Source organism: Coregonus lavaretus (genome assembly GCF_964263955.1).
Source record: "Coregonus lavaretus genome assembly, contig: HAP1_SCAFFOLD_1107, whole genome shotgun sequence".
Taxonomy (NCBI): Eukaryota; Metazoa; Chordata; class Actinopteri; order Salmoniformes; family Salmonidae; genus Coregonus; species Coregonus lavaretus.
This window is the reverse complement of record NW_028157192.1, coordinates 46,741-63,675: the sequence shown is the minus strand read 5'-3', so window position 1 is coordinate 63,675 and position 16,935 is coordinate 46,741. Positions and strand designations below refer to the sequence as shown.

The following is a 16,935-nucleotide window of genomic DNA, read 5'->3' as shown; positions in this document are numbered from 1 at the left end:
GTCCTACCAACAGGTTCTGTGTTGTCAGTGTCTTTGATCCTGGATACCTCACTGGAAAACCAGAGAGAGATACTTAAAGGATAGCCGTACTAAAGAGGACAGATGCCAATCTGCCACCCAACTTTTCTCCGTGTGGACAAAGGGTCAAGGCTTCAGCAGCATAGGAGTCTGACAGAGACTCAGACGCATCGCTGGATCATTCCAGCAGGCAGTGAATGCCTTCCATAGTACTGCAGCTGTATCTAGCCCAACAGCTTTATCTGGCCCACCAGAACTAACAGCTTTATCTGGCCCACCAGAACTAACAGCTTTATCTGGCCCACCAGAACTAACAGCTTTATCTGGCCCACCAGAACTAACAGCTTTATCTGGCCCACCAGAACCAACAGCTTTATCTGGACCACCAGAACCAACAGCTTTATCTGGCCCACCAGAACTAACAGCTTTATCTGGCCCACCAGAACTAACAGCTTTATCTGGCCCACCAGAACTAACAGCTTTATCTGGACCACCAGAACTAACAGCTTTATCTGGCCCACCAGAACCAACAGCTTTACTAGGCTCTGGCCAGAACAGAGCAGGTCATCTGGTTTAAGAGGCGGTCTGCTCCATATCATATTAATAGTGGGCAGTAAACCCTGTCATAGAAACATCACTGGGCTTAGTTGGCTCGTTAAACATCAAGACACATCTCACCCTCGTTCCTCTCTGACCAACACCTCCATCTATCCTCTCTGACCAACACCTCCATCTATCCTCTCTGACCAACACCTCCATCTATCCTCTCTAACCAACACCTCCATCTATCCTCTCTAACCAACACCTCCATCTATCCTCTCTAACCAACACCTCCATCTATCCTCTCTGACCAACACCTCCATCTATCCTCTCTAACCAACACCTCCATCTATCCTCTCTAACCAACACCTCCATCTATCCTCTCTAACCAACACCTCCATCTATCCTCTCTAACCAACACCTCCATCTATCCTCTCTGACCAACACCTCCATCTATCCTCTCTAACCAACACCTCCATCTATCCTCTCTAACCAACACCTCCATCTATCCTCTCTAACCAACACCTCCATCTATCCTCTCTAACCAACACCTCCATCTATCCTCTCTAACCAACACCTCCATCTATCCTCTCTGACCAACACCTCCATCTATCCTCTCCTTCCAACTGATTCATCCATCTATCCTCTCCAACTGATTCATCCATCTGTCCTCTCCAACTGATTCATCCATCTGTCCTCTCCAACTGATTCATCCATCTATCCTCTCCAACTGATTCATCCATCTATCCTCTCCAACTGATTCATCCATCTATCCTCTCCAACTGATTCATCCATCTATCCTCTCCAACTGATTCATCCATCTATCTTCTCCTTCCAACTGATTCATCCATCTATCCTCTCCAACTGATTCATCCATCTATCCTCTCCAACTGATTCATCCATCTATCTTCTCCTTCCAACTGATTCATCCATCTATCTTCTCCTTCCAACTGATTCATCCATCTATCCTCTCCTTCCAACAGATTCATCCATCTATCCTCTCCAACTGATTCATCCATCTATCTTCTCCTTCCAACTGATTCATCCATCTATCCTCTCCTTCCAACAGATTCATCCATCTATCCTCTCCAACTGATTCATCCATCTATCTTCTCCTTCCAACTGATTCATCCATCTATCCTCTCCAACTGATTCATCCATCTATCCTCTCCAACTGATTCATCCATCTATCTTCTCCTTCCAACTGATTCATCCATCTATCTTCTCCTTCCAACTGATTCATCCATCTATCCTCTCCAACTGATTCATCCATCTATCCTCTCCAACTGATTCATCCATCTATCCTCTCCAACTGATTCATCCATCTATCCTCTCCAACTGATTCATCCATCTATCCTCTCCTTCCAACTGATTCATCCATCTATCTTCTCCTTCCAACTGATTCATCCATCTATCTTCTCCTTCCAACTGATTCATCCATCTATCTTCTCCTTCCAACTGATTCATCCATCTATCTTCTCCTTCCAACTGATTCATCCATCTATCTTCTCCTTCCAACTGATTCATCCATCTATCCTCTCCTTCCAACTGATTCATCCATCTATCCTCTCCTTCCAACTGATTCATCCATCTACCCTCTCCAACTGATTCATCCATCTACCCTCTCCAACTGATTCATCCATCTATCCTCTCCAACTGATTCATCCATCTATCCTCTCCAACTGATTCATCCATCTATCCTCTCCAACTGATTCATCCATCTATCCTCTCCAACTGATTCATCCATCTATCTTCTCCTTCCAACTGATTCATCCATCTATCCTCTCCAACTGATTCATCCATCTATCCTCTCCAACTGATTCATCCATCTATCCTCTCCTTCCAACTGATTCATCCATCTATCCTCTCCTTCCAACTGATTCATCCATCTACCCTCTCCAACTGATTCATCCATCTACCCTCTCCAACTGATTCATCCATCTATCCTCTCCAACTGATTCATCCATCTATCCTCTCCAACTGATTCATCCATCTATCCTCTCCAACTGATTCATCCATCTATCCTCTCCAACTGATTCATCCATCTATCTTCTCCTTCCAACTGATTCATCCATCTATCCTCTCCAACTGATTCATCCATCTATCCTCTCCAACTGATTCATCCATCTATCCTCTCCTTCCAACTGATTCATCCATCTATCCTCTCCTTCCAACTGATTCATCCATATATCCTCTCCTTCCAACTGATTCATCCATCTATCCTCTCCTTCCAACTGATTCATCCATCTATCTTCTCCTTCCAACTGATTCATCCATCTATCTTCTCCTTCCAACTGATTCATCCATCTATCTTCTCCTTCCAACTGATTCATCCATCTATCCTCTCCAACTGATTCATCCATCTATCCTCTCCAACTGATTCATCCATCTATCCTCTCCTTCCAACTGATTCATCCATCTATCTTCTCCTTCCAACTGATTCATCCATCTATGTTCTCATTCCAACTGATTCATCCATCTATCCTCTCCAACTGATTCATCCATCTATCCTCTCCAACTGATTCATCCATCTATCTTCTCCTTCCAACTGATTCATCCATCTATCTTCTCCTTCCAACTGATTCATCCATCTATCCTCTCCTTCCAACTGATTCATCCATCTATCCTCTCCTTCCAACTGATTCATCCATCTACCCTCTCCAACTGATTCATCCATCTACCCTCTCCAACTGATTCATCCATCTATCCTCTCCTTCCAACTGATTCATCCATCTATCCTCTCCTTCCAACTGATTCATCCATCTATCCTCTCCTTCCAACTGATTCATCCATCTATCCTCTCCTTCCAACTGATTCATCCATCTATCCTCTCCTTCCAACTGAGGATGGATTCATCCATCTATCCTCTCCAACTGATTCATCCATCTATCCTCTCCTTCCAACTGATTCATCCATCTATCCTCTCCTTCCAACTGATTCATCCATCTATCTTCTCCTTCCAACTGATTCATCCATCTATCCTCTCCTTCCAACTGATTCATCCATCTATCCTCTCCTTCCAACTGATTCATCCATCTACCCTCTCCAACTGATTCATCCATCTATCCTCTCCTTCCAACTGATTCATCCATCTATCCTCTCCTTCCAACTGATTCATCCATCTATCCTCTCCTTCCAACTGATTCATCCATCTATCCTCTCCTTCCAACTGATTCATCCATCTATCCTCTCCAACTGATTCATCCATCTATCCTCTCCAACTGATTCATCCATCTATCCTCTCCAACTGATTCATCCATCTATCCTCTCCAACTGATTCATCCATCTATCCTCTCCAACTGATTCATCCATCTATCCTCTCCAACTGATTCATCCATCTATCCTCTCCTTCCAACTGATTCATCCATCTATCTTCTCCTTCCAACTGATTCATCCATCTATCCTCTCCTTCCAACTGATTCATCCATCTATCCTCTCCTTCCAACTGATTCATCCATCTACCCTCTCCAACTGATTCATCCATCTATCCTCTCCTTCCAACTGATTCATCCATCTATCCTCTCCTTCCAACTGATTCATCCATCTATCCTCTCCTTCCAACTGATTCATCCATCTATCCTCTCCTTCCAACTGATTCATCCATCTATCCTCTCCAACTGATTCATCCATCTATCCTCTCCAACTGATTCATCCATCTATCCTCTCCAACTGATTCATCCATCTATCCTCTCCAACTGATTCATCCATCTATCCTCTCCAACTGATTCATCCATCTATCCTCTCCAACTGATTCATCCATCTATCCTCTCCAACTGATTCATCCATCTATCCTCTCCAACTGATTCATCCAACTATCCTCTCCAACTGATTCATCCATCTATCCTCCAACTGATTCATCCATCCTATCCTCTCCAACTGATTCATCCATCTATCCTCTCCAACTGATTCATCCATCTATCCTCTCCAACTGATTCATCCATCTATCCTCTCCAACTGATTCATCCATCTATCCTCTCCAACTGATTCATCCATCTATCCTCTCCAACTGATTCATCCATCTATCCTCTCCAACTGATTCATCCATCTATCCTCTCCAACTGAATCATCCATCTATCTTCTCCTTCCAACTGATTCATCCATCTATCCTCTCCTTCCAACTGATTCATCCATATGTCCTCCTGAATGGTGCAGTGGTCTAAGGCTCTGCATCGCAGTGCTAACTGTGCCACTAGAGATCCTGGTACGAATCCAGGCTCTGTCGTAGCCGGCCGCGACTGGGAGACCCATGGGGCGGCGCACAATTGGCCCAGCGTCGGATGTAGCTCAGTTGGTAGAGCATGGCATTTGCAACACCAGGGTTGTGGGTTCGATTCCAGTATAAAAAATACAAATGTATGCACTCACTAACTGTAAGTCGCTCTGGATAAGAGCGTCTGCTAAATGACTAAAATGTAATCCTCTCCAACTGATTCATCCATCTATCCTGTCCAACTGATTCATCCATCTATACTGTCCAACTGATTCATCCATCTATCCTGTCCAACTGATTCATCCATCTATCCTGTCCAACTGATTCATCCATCTATCTGGTAAAAGGCAGTAAACAGCATAATGACGGTGCAGCTGTGTTGTGCTGTAGGACAGCCTCTCTAAAGGCTGAGATCATTAAACGGCAGGGGGGCCGGCCCTCAGGGGCCAAACCAGCCTGTCACACAGCACCTGCACCCATTGGAGGAGAGGAAACAAGGGAACGAGAGAGAGAGCTGGAGGGTAGACGCAGGCCGGAAGAGAGACAGAGAGAGAGAGAGAGAGAGAGAGAGAGAGAGAGAGAGAGACACAGAGAGAGTAGAGGGTAGACGCAGGCTGGACAGACTGAGGGAGGGATAAACAACAGAGTTAATGACAGCTCTAAAGTTCAAAGTAACCTGCAACACACACATTCCAGCACAAACACTAACTTATTCCAGGGTACAGAGGGAGCAGGTTAACAGGCAGCATCTTGGCATGTAAAGGTTATTTGGTCAGTCGTTGTTCTAGTGAAGGATATATATTGCGTTGTGTCTTTCATGAGAGGGTTTAAACACAGTAATGGGGGTGGGGCCTGTTCCTGAGCAGGGGGCCAGCTGGGCCTGATCTCAGGGGGCCAGCTGGGCCTGATCTCAGGGGGCCAGCTGGGCCTGATCTCAGGGGGTCAGCTGGGCCTTATCTCAGGGGGCAGGGGGTCAGCTGGGCCTGATCTCAGGGGGCAGGGGGCCAGCTGGGCCTGATCTCAGGGGGCAGGGGGCCAGCTGGGCCTGATCTCAGGGGGCAGGGGGCCAGCTGGGCCTGATCTCAGGGGGCCAGCTGGGCCTGATCTCAGGGGGCAGGGGGCCAGCTGGGCCTGATCTCAGGGGGCCAGCTGGGCCTGATCTCAGGGGGTCAGCTGGGCCTTATCTCAGGGGGCAGGGGGTCAGCTGGGCCTGATCTCAGGGGGCAGGGGGCCAGCTGGGCCTGATCTCAGGGGGCAGGGGGCCAGCTGGGCCTGATCTCAGGGGGCCAGCTGGGCCTTATCTCAGGGGGCAGGGGGTCAGCTGGGCCTGATCTCAGGGGGCAGGGGGCCAGCTGGGCCTGATCTCAGGGGGCAGGGGGCCAGCTGGGCCTGATCTCAGGGGGCCAGCTGGGCCTGATCTCAGGGGGCCAGCTGGGCCTGATCTCAGGGGGCCAGCTGGGCCTGATCTCAGGGGACCAGCTGGGCCTGATCTCAGGGGACCAGCTGGGCCTGATCTCAGGGGGCAGGGGGCCAGCTGGGCCTGATCTCAGGGGGCAGGGGGCCAGCTGGGCCTTATCTCCCCTCCACTTCCCAGATTCTGAGATGACAGGTGAGGTTGCACACAAAATCGTGATTCGTCCAAATGACACAATTGTTCCTCGTTATTAGTCACATCCCATAGTCCCCTGGGACAGAAGTTACATTACACCCCCCCAGCCATCCCATAGTCCCCTGGGACAGAAGTTACATTACACCCCCCCCCCCCCAGCCATCCCATAGTCCCCTGGGACAGAAGTTACATTACACCCCCCCCCAGCCATCCCATAGTCCCCTGGGACAGAAGTTACATTACACCCCCCCAGCCATCCCATAGTCCCCTGGGACAGAAGTTACATTACACCCCCCCAGCCATCCCATAGTCCCCTGGGACAGAAGTTACATTACACCCCCCCCCCAGCCATCCCATAGTCCCCTGGGACAGAAGTTACATTACACCCCCCCAGCCATCCCATAGTCCCCTGGGACAGAAGTTACATTACACCCCCCCAGCCATCCCATAGTCCCCTGGGACAGAGGTTACATTACACCCCCCCAGCCATCCCATAGTCCCCTGGGACAGAAGTTACATTACACCCCCCCAGCCATCCCATAGTCCCCTGGGACAGAAGTTACATTACACCCCCCCAGCCATCCCATAGTCACCTGGGACAGAAGTTACATTACACCCCCCCCCCCCAGCCATCCCATAGTCCCCTGGGACAGAAGTTACATTACACCCCCCCAGCCATCCCATAGTCCCCTGGGACAGAAGTTACATTACACCCCCCCCCCCCCCAGCCATCCCATAGTCCCCTGGGACAGAAGTTACATTACACCCCCCAGCCATCCCATAGTCCCCTGGGACAGAAGTTACATTACACCCCCCCAGCCATCCCATAGTCCCCTGGGACAGAAGTTACATTACACCCCCCCCCCCCCCAGCCATCCCATAGTCCCCTGGGACAGAAGTTACATTACACCCCCCCCCAGCCATCCCATAGTCCCCTGGGACAGAAGTTACATTACACCCCCCCCCCCCCCCCAGCCATCCCATAGTCCCCTGGGACAGAAGTTACATTACACCCCCTACCCCCCCAGCCATCCCATAGTCCCCTGGGACAGAAGTTACATTACACCCCCCCAGCCATCCCATAGTCCCCTGGGACAGAAGTTACATTACACCCCCCCCCCCCCCAGCCATCCCATAGTCCCCTGGGACAGAAGTTACATTACACCCCCCCAGCCATCCCATAGTCCCCTGGGACAGAAGTTACATTACACCCCCCCCCCAGCCATCCCATAGTCCCCTGGGACAGAAGTTACATTACACCCCCCCAGCCATCCCATAGTCCCCTGGGACAGAAGTTACATTACACCCCCCCAGCCATCCCATAGTCCCCTGGGGCAGAAGTTACATTACACCCCCCCAGCCATCCCATAGTCCCCTGGGACAGAAGTTACATTACACCCCCCCAGCCATCCCATAGTCCCCTGGGACAGAAGTTACATTACACCCCCCCCCCCCCAGCCATCCCATAGTCCCCTGGGACAGAAGTTACATTACACCCCCCCCCAGCCATCCCATAGTCCCCTGGGACAGAAGTTACATTACACCCCCCCAGCCATCCCATAGTCCCCTGGGACAGAAGTTACATTACACCCCCCCAGCCATCCCATAGTCCCCTGGGACAGAAGTTACATTACACCCCCCCCCCCAGCCATCCCATAGTCCCCTGGGACAGAAGTTACATTACACCCCCCCAGCCATCCCATAGTCCCCTGGGACAGAAGTTACATTACACCCCCCCAGCCATCCCATAGTCCCCTGGGACAGAAGTTACATTACACCCCCCCAGCCATCCCATAGTCCCCTGGGGCAGAAGTTACATTACACCCCCCCAGCCATCCCATAGTCCCCTGGGACAGAAGTTACATTACACCCCCCCCCAGCCATCCCATAGTCCTGGGACAGAAGTTACATTACACCCCCCCAGCCATCCCATAGTCCCCTGGGACAGAAGTTACATTACACCCCCCCAGCCATCCCATAGTCCCCTGGGACAGAAGTTACATTACACCCCCCCAGCCATCCCATAGTCCCCTGGGACAGAAGTTACATTACACCCCCCCCTCCCAGCCATCCCATAGTCCCCTGGGACAGAAGTTACATTACACCCCCCCAGCCATCCCATAGTCCCCTGGGACAGAAGTTACATTACACCCCCCCCCCCTCCCAGCCATCCCATAGTCCCCTGGGACAGAAGTTACATTACACCCCCCCAGCCATCCCATAGTCCCCTGGGACAGAAGTTACATTACACCCCCCCAGCCATCCCATAGTCCCCTGGGACAGAAGTTACATTACACCCCCCCAGCCATCCCATAGTCCCCTGGGACAGAAGTTACATTACACCCCCCCCCCAGCCATCCCATAGTCCCCTGGGACAGAAGTTACATTACACCCCCCCCCCCCCCCCCCAGCCATCCCATAGTCCCCTGGGACAGAAGTTACATTACACCCCCCCCCCCAGCCATCCCATAGTCCTGGGACAGAAGTTACATTACACCCCCCCAGCCATCCCATAGTCCCCTGGGATAGAAGTTACATTACACCCCCCCAGCCATCCCATAGTCCCCTGGGACAGAAGTTACATTACACCCCCCCAGCCATCCCATAGTCCCCTGGGACAGAAGTTACATTACACCCCCCCAGCCATCCCATAGTCCCCTGGGACAGAAGTTACATTACACCCCCCCAGCCATCCCATAGTCCCCTGGGACAGAAGTTACATTACACCCCCCCCCCAGCCATCCCATAGTCCCTGGGACAGAAGTTACATTACACCCCCCCAGCCATCCCATAGTCCCCTGGGACAGAAGTTACATTACACCCCCCCAGCCATCCCATAGTCCCCTGGGACAGAAGTTACATTACACCCCCCCAGCCATCCCATAGTCCCCTGGGACAGAAGTTACATTACACCCCCCCAGCCATCCCATAGTCCCCTGGGACAGAAGTTACATTACACCCCCCCCCCCCCCAGCCATCCCATAGTCCCCTGGGACAGAAGTTACATTACACCCCCCCAGCCATCCCATAGTCCCCTGGGACAGAAGTTACATTACACCCCCCCCCCCCCCCCCCAGCCATCCCATAGTCCCCTGGGACAGAAGTTACATTACACCCCCCCAGCCATCCCATAGTCCCCTGGGACAGAAGTTACATTACACCCCCCCAGCCATCCCATAGTCCCCTGGGACAGAAGTTACATTACACCCCCCCAGCCATCCCATAGTCCCCTGGGACAGAAGTTACATTACACCCCCCCAGCCATCCCATAGTCCCCTGGGACAGAAGTTACATTACACCCCCCCCCCCAGCCATCCCATAGTCCCTGGGACAGAAGTTACATTACACCCCCCCAGCCATCCCATAGTCCCCTGGGACAGAAGTTACATTACACCCCCCCAGCCATCCCATAGTCCCCTGGGATAGAAGTTACATTACACCCCCCCCTCCAGCCATCCCATAGTCCCCTGGGACAGAAGTTACATTACACCCCCCCCCAGCCATCCCATAGTCCCCTGGGACAGAAGTTACATTACACCCCCCCAGCCACCCCATAGTCCCCTGGGACAGAAGTTACATTACACCCCCCCCTCCAGCCATCCCATAGTCCCCTGGGACAGAAGTTACATTACACCCCCCCCCCAGCCATCCCATAGTCCCCTGGGACAGAAGTTACATTACACCCCCCCCCCCCCCCCCCCAGCCATCCCATAGTCCCCTGGGACAGAAGTTACATTACACCCCCCCAGCCATCCCATAGTCCCCTGGGACAGAAGTTACATTACACCCCCCCAGCCATCCCATAGTCCCCTGGGACAGAAGTTACATTACACCCCCCCAGCCATCCCATAGTCCCCTGGGACAGAAGTTACATTACACCCCCCCAGCCATCCCATAGTCCCCTGGGACAGAAGTTACATTACACCCCCCCAGCCATCCCATAGTCCCCTGGGACAGAAGTTACATTACACCCCCCCAGCCATCCCATAGTCCCCTGGGACAGAAGTTACATTACACCCCCCCAGCCATCCCATAGTCCCCTGGGACAGAAGTTACATTACACCCCCCCAGCCATCCCATAGTCCCCTGGGACAGAAGTTACATTACACCCCCCCAGCCATCCCATAGTCCCCTGGGACAGAAGTTACATTACACCCCCCCAGCCATCCCATAGTCCCCTGGGACAGAAGTTACATTACACCCCCCCCCCCCAGCCATCCCATAGTCCTGGGACAGAAGTTACATTACACCCCCCCAGCCATCCCATAGTCCCCTGGACAGAAGTTACATTACACCCCCCCAGCCATCCCATAGTCCCCTGGGACAGAAGTTACATTACACCCCCCCAGCCATCCCATAGTCCCCTGGGACAGAAGTTACATTACACCCCCCCAGCCATCCCATAGTCCCCTGGGACAGAAGTTACATTACACCCCCCCCAGCCATCCCATAGTCCCTGGGACAGAAGTTACATTACACCCCCCCAGCCATCCCATAGTCCCCTGGGACAGAAGTTACATTACACCCCCCCAGCCATCCCATAGTCCCCTGGGACAGAAGTTACATTAACACCCCCCCAGCCATCCCATAGTCCCCTGGGACAGAAGTTACATTACACACCCCCCCAGCCATCCATCCCATAGTCCCCTGGGACAGAAGTTACATTACACACCCCCCCAGCCATCCCATACGTCTGTCCAAGAGAGATTACCCCCCCAGCCATCCCATCCTGCCTCTGTACCTTTGGCAGCATGGGAGTGGTCCTCTTGCTCTTCTTGCCAGTGGGATCATCCAGAAGGTCAGGTTCAAAGGCGTAGAGCTCTGTCAGCTCATTCATGGTGAAGTGTCTCTCTATTTGCTGTTGATCCACCACTCTGAAGGACAGAGACTGTTTAGCCACCTGGCGGTCGTAGATCTTCTCTTCCATTGTACCCTGAGAGGGGAAGAGGTTAGAGGGACAGGTTTACATCTACAGTACCCTGAGAGGGGAAGAGGGACAGGTTTACATCTACAGTACCCTGAGAGGGGAAGAGGGACAGGTTTACATCTACAGTACCCTGAGAGGGGAAGAGGGACAGGTTTACATCTACAGTACCCTGAGAGGGGAAGAGGGACAGGTTTACATCTACAGTACCCTGAGAGAGGAAGAGGTTAAAGGGACAGAGCAGAATGCAGATCAACTCTAGTCAACTTTTCAGAAATAGTCTTCCTCAGAAGCAGTCAAACACCATCAGGTAGAAAAGGGGGTCATTACAGATACACACAGAGAGAGGAGAGGAGAGGAGAGGAGAGGAGAGGAGAGGAGAGGAGAGGAGAGGAGAGGAGAGGAGAGCCTACGCCTTCACTATGGTGAATCACTAAAACAATACAGAAATACACTACGGAAAAAGAAGGAACAGCACGTCAGAAATCAGCTCAATGTAATTGAAGAATCCATAGACTCTAACCACTTCTGGGAAAATTAGAAAACACCAAACAAACAACAACACGAAGAGCTATCTATCCAAAACGGACATGTATGGGTAAACCACTTCTCCAATCTTTTTGGCCCTATAACAAAGAACAAACAGCAAAAACATATACATGATCAAATGCAAATCTTAGAATCAACTATTAAAGACCAGAACCCACTGGATTCTCCAATTACATTGAATAAACTACAGGACAAAATACAAACCCTCCAACCCAAAAAGGCCTGTGGTGTTGATGGTATCCTCAATGAAATGATAAAATATACAGACCACAAATTCCAATTGGCTATACTTAAACTCTTTAACATCATCCTCAGCATGGGCATCTTCCCCAATATTTGGAACCAAGGACTGATCACCCCAATCCACAAAAGTGGAGACAAATTTGACCCCAATAACTACCGTGGGATATGCGTCAACAGCAACCTTGGGAAAATCCTCTGCATTATCATTAACAGCAGACTAGTTCATTTCCTCGGTGAAACAATGTACTGAACAAATGTCAAATTGGGTTTTTACCAAATTACCGTACAACAGACCACGTATTCACCCTGCACACCCTAACTGACAAACAAACAAACAAACCTAAACAAAGGCTAAGTCTTCTCATGCTTTGTTGATTTCAAAAAAGCTTTTGACTCAATTTGGCATGAGGGTCTGCCATACAAATTGCTGGAAATTGGGGTTGGGGGAAAAACATACGACATTATAAAATCCATGTACACAAACAACAAGTGTGCGGTTAAAATTGACAAAAAACACACACATTTATTTCCACAGGGCCGTGGGGTTGAGACAGGGATGCAGTTTAAACCCCACCCTCTTCAACATATATATCAACGAATTGGCGAGGGCACTAGAACAGTCTGCAGCACCCGGCCTCACCCTACTAGAATCTGAAGTCAAATGTCTTCTGTTTGCTGATGATCTGGTGCTTCTGTCCCCAACCAAGGAGGGCCTACAGCAGCACCTAGATCTTCTGCACAGATTCTGTCAGACCTGGGCCCTGACAGTAAATCTCAGTAAGACAAAAATAATGGTGTTCCAAAAAAGGTCCAGTTGCCAGGACCACAAATACAAATTCCATCTAGACACCATTGCCCTAGAGCACACAAAAAACTATACATACCTCGGCCTAAACATCAGCACCACAGGTAACTTCCACAAAGCTGTGAACGATCTGAGAGACAAGGCAAGAAGGGCCTTCTATGCCATTAAAAGGAACACAAAATTCGACATACCAATTAGGATCTGGCTAAAAATACTAGAATCAGTTATAGAACCCATCGCCCTTTATGGTTGTGAGGTCTGGGGTCCGCTCACCAACCAAGAATTCACAAAATGGGACAAACATCAAATTGGAGACTCCATGCAGAATTCTGCAAAAATATCCTCAGTGTCCAACATAAAACACCAAATAATTCATGCAGAGCAGAATTAGGCCGATACCCGCTAATTATCAAAATCCAGAAAAGAGCCGTGAAATTCTATAACCACTTAAAAGGAAGCGATTCCCAAACCTTCCATAACTAAGCCATCACCTACAGAGAGATGAACTTGGAGAAGAGTCCCCTAAGCAAGCTGGTCCTGGGGCTCTGTTCACAAACACAAACAGACCCCACAGAGCCCCAGGACAACACCACAGTTAGACCCAACCAAATCATGAGAAAACAAAAAGAGAATTACTTGACACATTGAAAAGAATTAACAAAAAAACAGAGCACTAGAACTAGAATGCTATTTGGCCCTAAACAGAGTCCACAGTGGCAGAATACCTGACCACTGTGACTGACCCAAACTTGAGGAAAGCTTTGACTATGTACAGACTCAGTGAGCATAGCCTTGCTATTGAGAAAGGCCGCCGTAGGCAGACCTGGCTCTCAAGAGAAGACAGGCTATGTGCACACTGCCCACAAAATGAGGTGGAAACTGAGCTGCACTTCCTTACCTCCTGCCAAATGTATGACCATATTAGAGACACATATTTCCCTCAGATTACAGCGATCCACAAAGAATTGTAAAACAAACCCAATTTTTATCAACTCCCTTATCTACTGGGTGAAAAACCACAGTGTGCCATCACAGCTGCAAGATTTGTGACCTGTTGCCACAAGAAAAGGGCAACCAGTGAAGAACAAACACCATTGTAAATACAACCCATATTTATGTTTATTTATTTTCCCATTTGTACTTTAACTATTTGCACATTGTTACAACACTGTATATAGACATAATATGACATTTGAAATGTCTTTATTCTTTTGGAACTTCTGAGTGTAATGTTTACTGTTAATATTTATTGTTTATTTCACTTTTGTTTACTATCTACTTCACTTGCTTTGGCAATGTTAACACACGTTTCCCATGCCAATAAAGCCCTTAAATTAAATTGAAATTGAATTGAGAGAGAGGAGAGGAGAGGAGAGGAGAGGAGAGAGGGGAGGGAGGGAGGGAGGGAGGGAGGAGAGGTGAGGAGAGGAGAGAGGAGATGAGAGAGGGGAGGAGAGAGGGGAGGAGAGAGGGGAGAGGAGAGGGGAGGAGAGAGGGGAGAGGAGAGGAGAGGGGAGGAGAGAGGGGAGAGGAGAGGGGAGGAGAGAGGGGAGAGGGGAGGAGCAGGGGAGAGGAGAGGGGGGAGGAGAGGGGAGGAGAGAGGGGAGAGGAGAGGGGAGAGGAGAGAGGGGAGAGGAGAGAGGGGAGAGGAGAGGTGAGGAGAGGAGAGAGGAGATGAGAGAGGGGAGGAGAGAGGAGATGAGAGAGGGGAGGAGAGAGGGGAGAGGAGAGAGGAGAGAGGGGAGAGGAGAGATGAGAGGAGAGGAGAGAGGAGATGAGAGAGGGGAGGAGAGAGGAGATGAGAGAGGGGAGGAGAGAGGAGATGAGAGAGGGGAGGAGAGAGGGGAGAGGAGAGGAGAGGGGGGAGGGGAGAGGAGAGGGGGGAGGGGAGAGGAGAGGGGGGAGGGGAGAGGAGAGGGGAGAGGAGAGGGGAGAGGAGAGGGGAGGAGAGAGGGGAGAGGAGAGGGGAGGAGAGAGGGGAGAGGGGAGAGGGGAGGAGCAGGGGAGAGGAGAGGGGGGAGGAGAGGGGGGAGAGGAAATGGAGGAGAGAGGGGAGAGGGGAGAGAGAGAGAAGGCAGAGGCCAGAAGGGCTAAACCAGGCCAAGAGCAGAACAAACCATCTCCATCTGCTCTCTACTAGTTAGATAGAACAACACTTCAGCAATGTCCAAAATGGCAATCCTTATGGATCCTGGTCAAAAGTAGTGCACTACAAAGGGAATAGCGTGCACTCTCTCTCATCCATCACCTGTGTGATTATACACCAGGTAACGTGAGAATGAATCCTGCATACATCACTGTCTGACAAAGTCGATGGGGTAACGTTAGAATGAATCCTGCATACATCACTGTCTGACAAAGTCGATGGGGTAACGTTAGAATGAATCCTGCATACATCACTGTCTGACAAAGTCGATGGGGTAACGTTAGAATGAATCCTGCATACATCACTGTCTGACAAAGTCGATGGGGTAACGTTAGAATGAATCCTGCATACATCACTGTCTGACAAAGTCGATGGGGTAACGTTAGAATGAATCCTGCATACATCACTGTCTGACAAAGTCGATGGGGTAACGTTTGAATGAATCCTGCATACATCACTGTCTGACAAAGTCCATGGGGTAACGTTAGAATGAATCCTGCATACATCACTGTCTGACAGTATATTACTTTAAAACGCGTCACAAACTTTTTAGCTAAACATGCCACTACAACACACATTTTCATATTATGGAGTTCCTACTTTGTTGTCCTGGTTTTTGACTGAACTCTGCTGGGTATTATGTGATTGACTGGCTGGCTGATTACCTGAGCCAGGAATCGGTAGACGTAGCAAGTCTTGAGCTGTCCAAAGCGGTAGACCCTGAAGATACTCTGGATGTCGTACGACGGGTTCCAGGACGCGTCGAATATGATGACCCGGTTAGCTCCTATCAGGTTGATACCCAGAGAACCAGCCTTGGTCGAGATCAGGAACAACCGACCACTACAGAGTTAGAGAGTGAGAGAAAGTGAAAGAGAGAGAGAGGGGTAGAGGAGAGGTAGAGGAGAGGTAGAGTGGCGAGTGGGGAGTAGATGAGTGATGAGTGTGGCGTAGTGGGGTGGCGTAGTGGGGTGGTGTGGTGTAGTGGGGTGGTGTAGTGGGGTGGTGTAGTGGGGTGGCGTAGTGTGGTGGCGTAGTGGGGTGGCGTGGTGGGGTGGCGTGGTGGGGTGGCGTAGTGGGGTGGTGTGGTGTAGTGGGGTGGTGTAGTGGGGTGGCGTAGTGGGGTGGCGTAGTGGGGTGGCGTAGTGGGGTGGCGTAGTGGGGTGGTGTGGTGTAGTGGGGTGTAGTGGGGTGGTGTAGTGGGGTGGTGTAGTGGGGTGGCGTAGTGGGGTGGCGTGGTGGGGTGGCGTGGTGGGGTGGCGTAGTGGGGTGGTGTGGTGTAGTGGGGTGGTGTAGTGGGGTGGTGTAGTGGGGTGGTGTAGTGGGGTGGCGTAGTGGGGTGGCGTGGTGGGGTGGTGTAGTGGGGTGTAGTGGGGTGGTGTAGTGGGGTGGTGTAGTGGGGTGGTGTAGTGGGGTAGTGGGGTGGTGTAGTGGGGCGTAGTGGGGTGGCGTAGTGGGGTGGCGTAGTGGGGTGGTGTAGTGGGGTGGTGTAGTGGGGTGGTGTAGTGGGGTGGTGTAGTGGGGCGTAGTGGGGTGGTGTAGTGGGGTGGTGTAGTGGGGCGTAGTGGGGTGGTGTAGTGGGGTGGTGTAGTGGGGTGTAGTGGGGCGTAGTGGGGTGTAGTGGGGTGTAGTGGGGTGCCGTAGTGGGGTGGGGTGGTGTGGTGGGGTGGTGTAGTGGGCTGGCGTAGTTGGGTGGCTTGGTGGGGTGGTGTAGTGGGGTGGCTTAGTGGGGTGGTGTAGTGGGCTGGCGTAGTTGGGTGGCTTAGTTGGGTGGTGTAGTGGGGTGGCGTAGTGGGGTGGCGTAGTGGGGTGGTGTAGTGGGGTGGTGTAGTGGGGTGGTGTAGTGGGGTGTAGTGGGGTGGTGTAGTGGGGTGGTGTAGTGGGGTGGTGT

General features: G+C 51.0%; 1 protein-coding gene across 1 annotated transcript in view; it reads right to left on the bottom strand.

Annotated features, from left to right (window-relative positions):
- LOC311125696 (transcriptional regulator ATRX-like) overlaps positions 1-16,935 on the bottom strand; it is a gene marked incomplete at its 5' end in the record, with an annotated part of 98,307 nt that overhangs the window by 38,406 nt on the left and 42,966 nt on the right. Inside the window, 2 exons of the mRNA XM_084199730.1 lie at positions 11,119-11,310; positions 15,710-15,887. Of these exons, the coding sequence (XP_084055856.1) occupies positions 11,119-11,310; positions 15,710-15,887 (370 nt within the window). The remainder of the gene's footprint in view (positions 1-11,118; positions 11,311-15,709; positions 15,888-16,935) is intronic.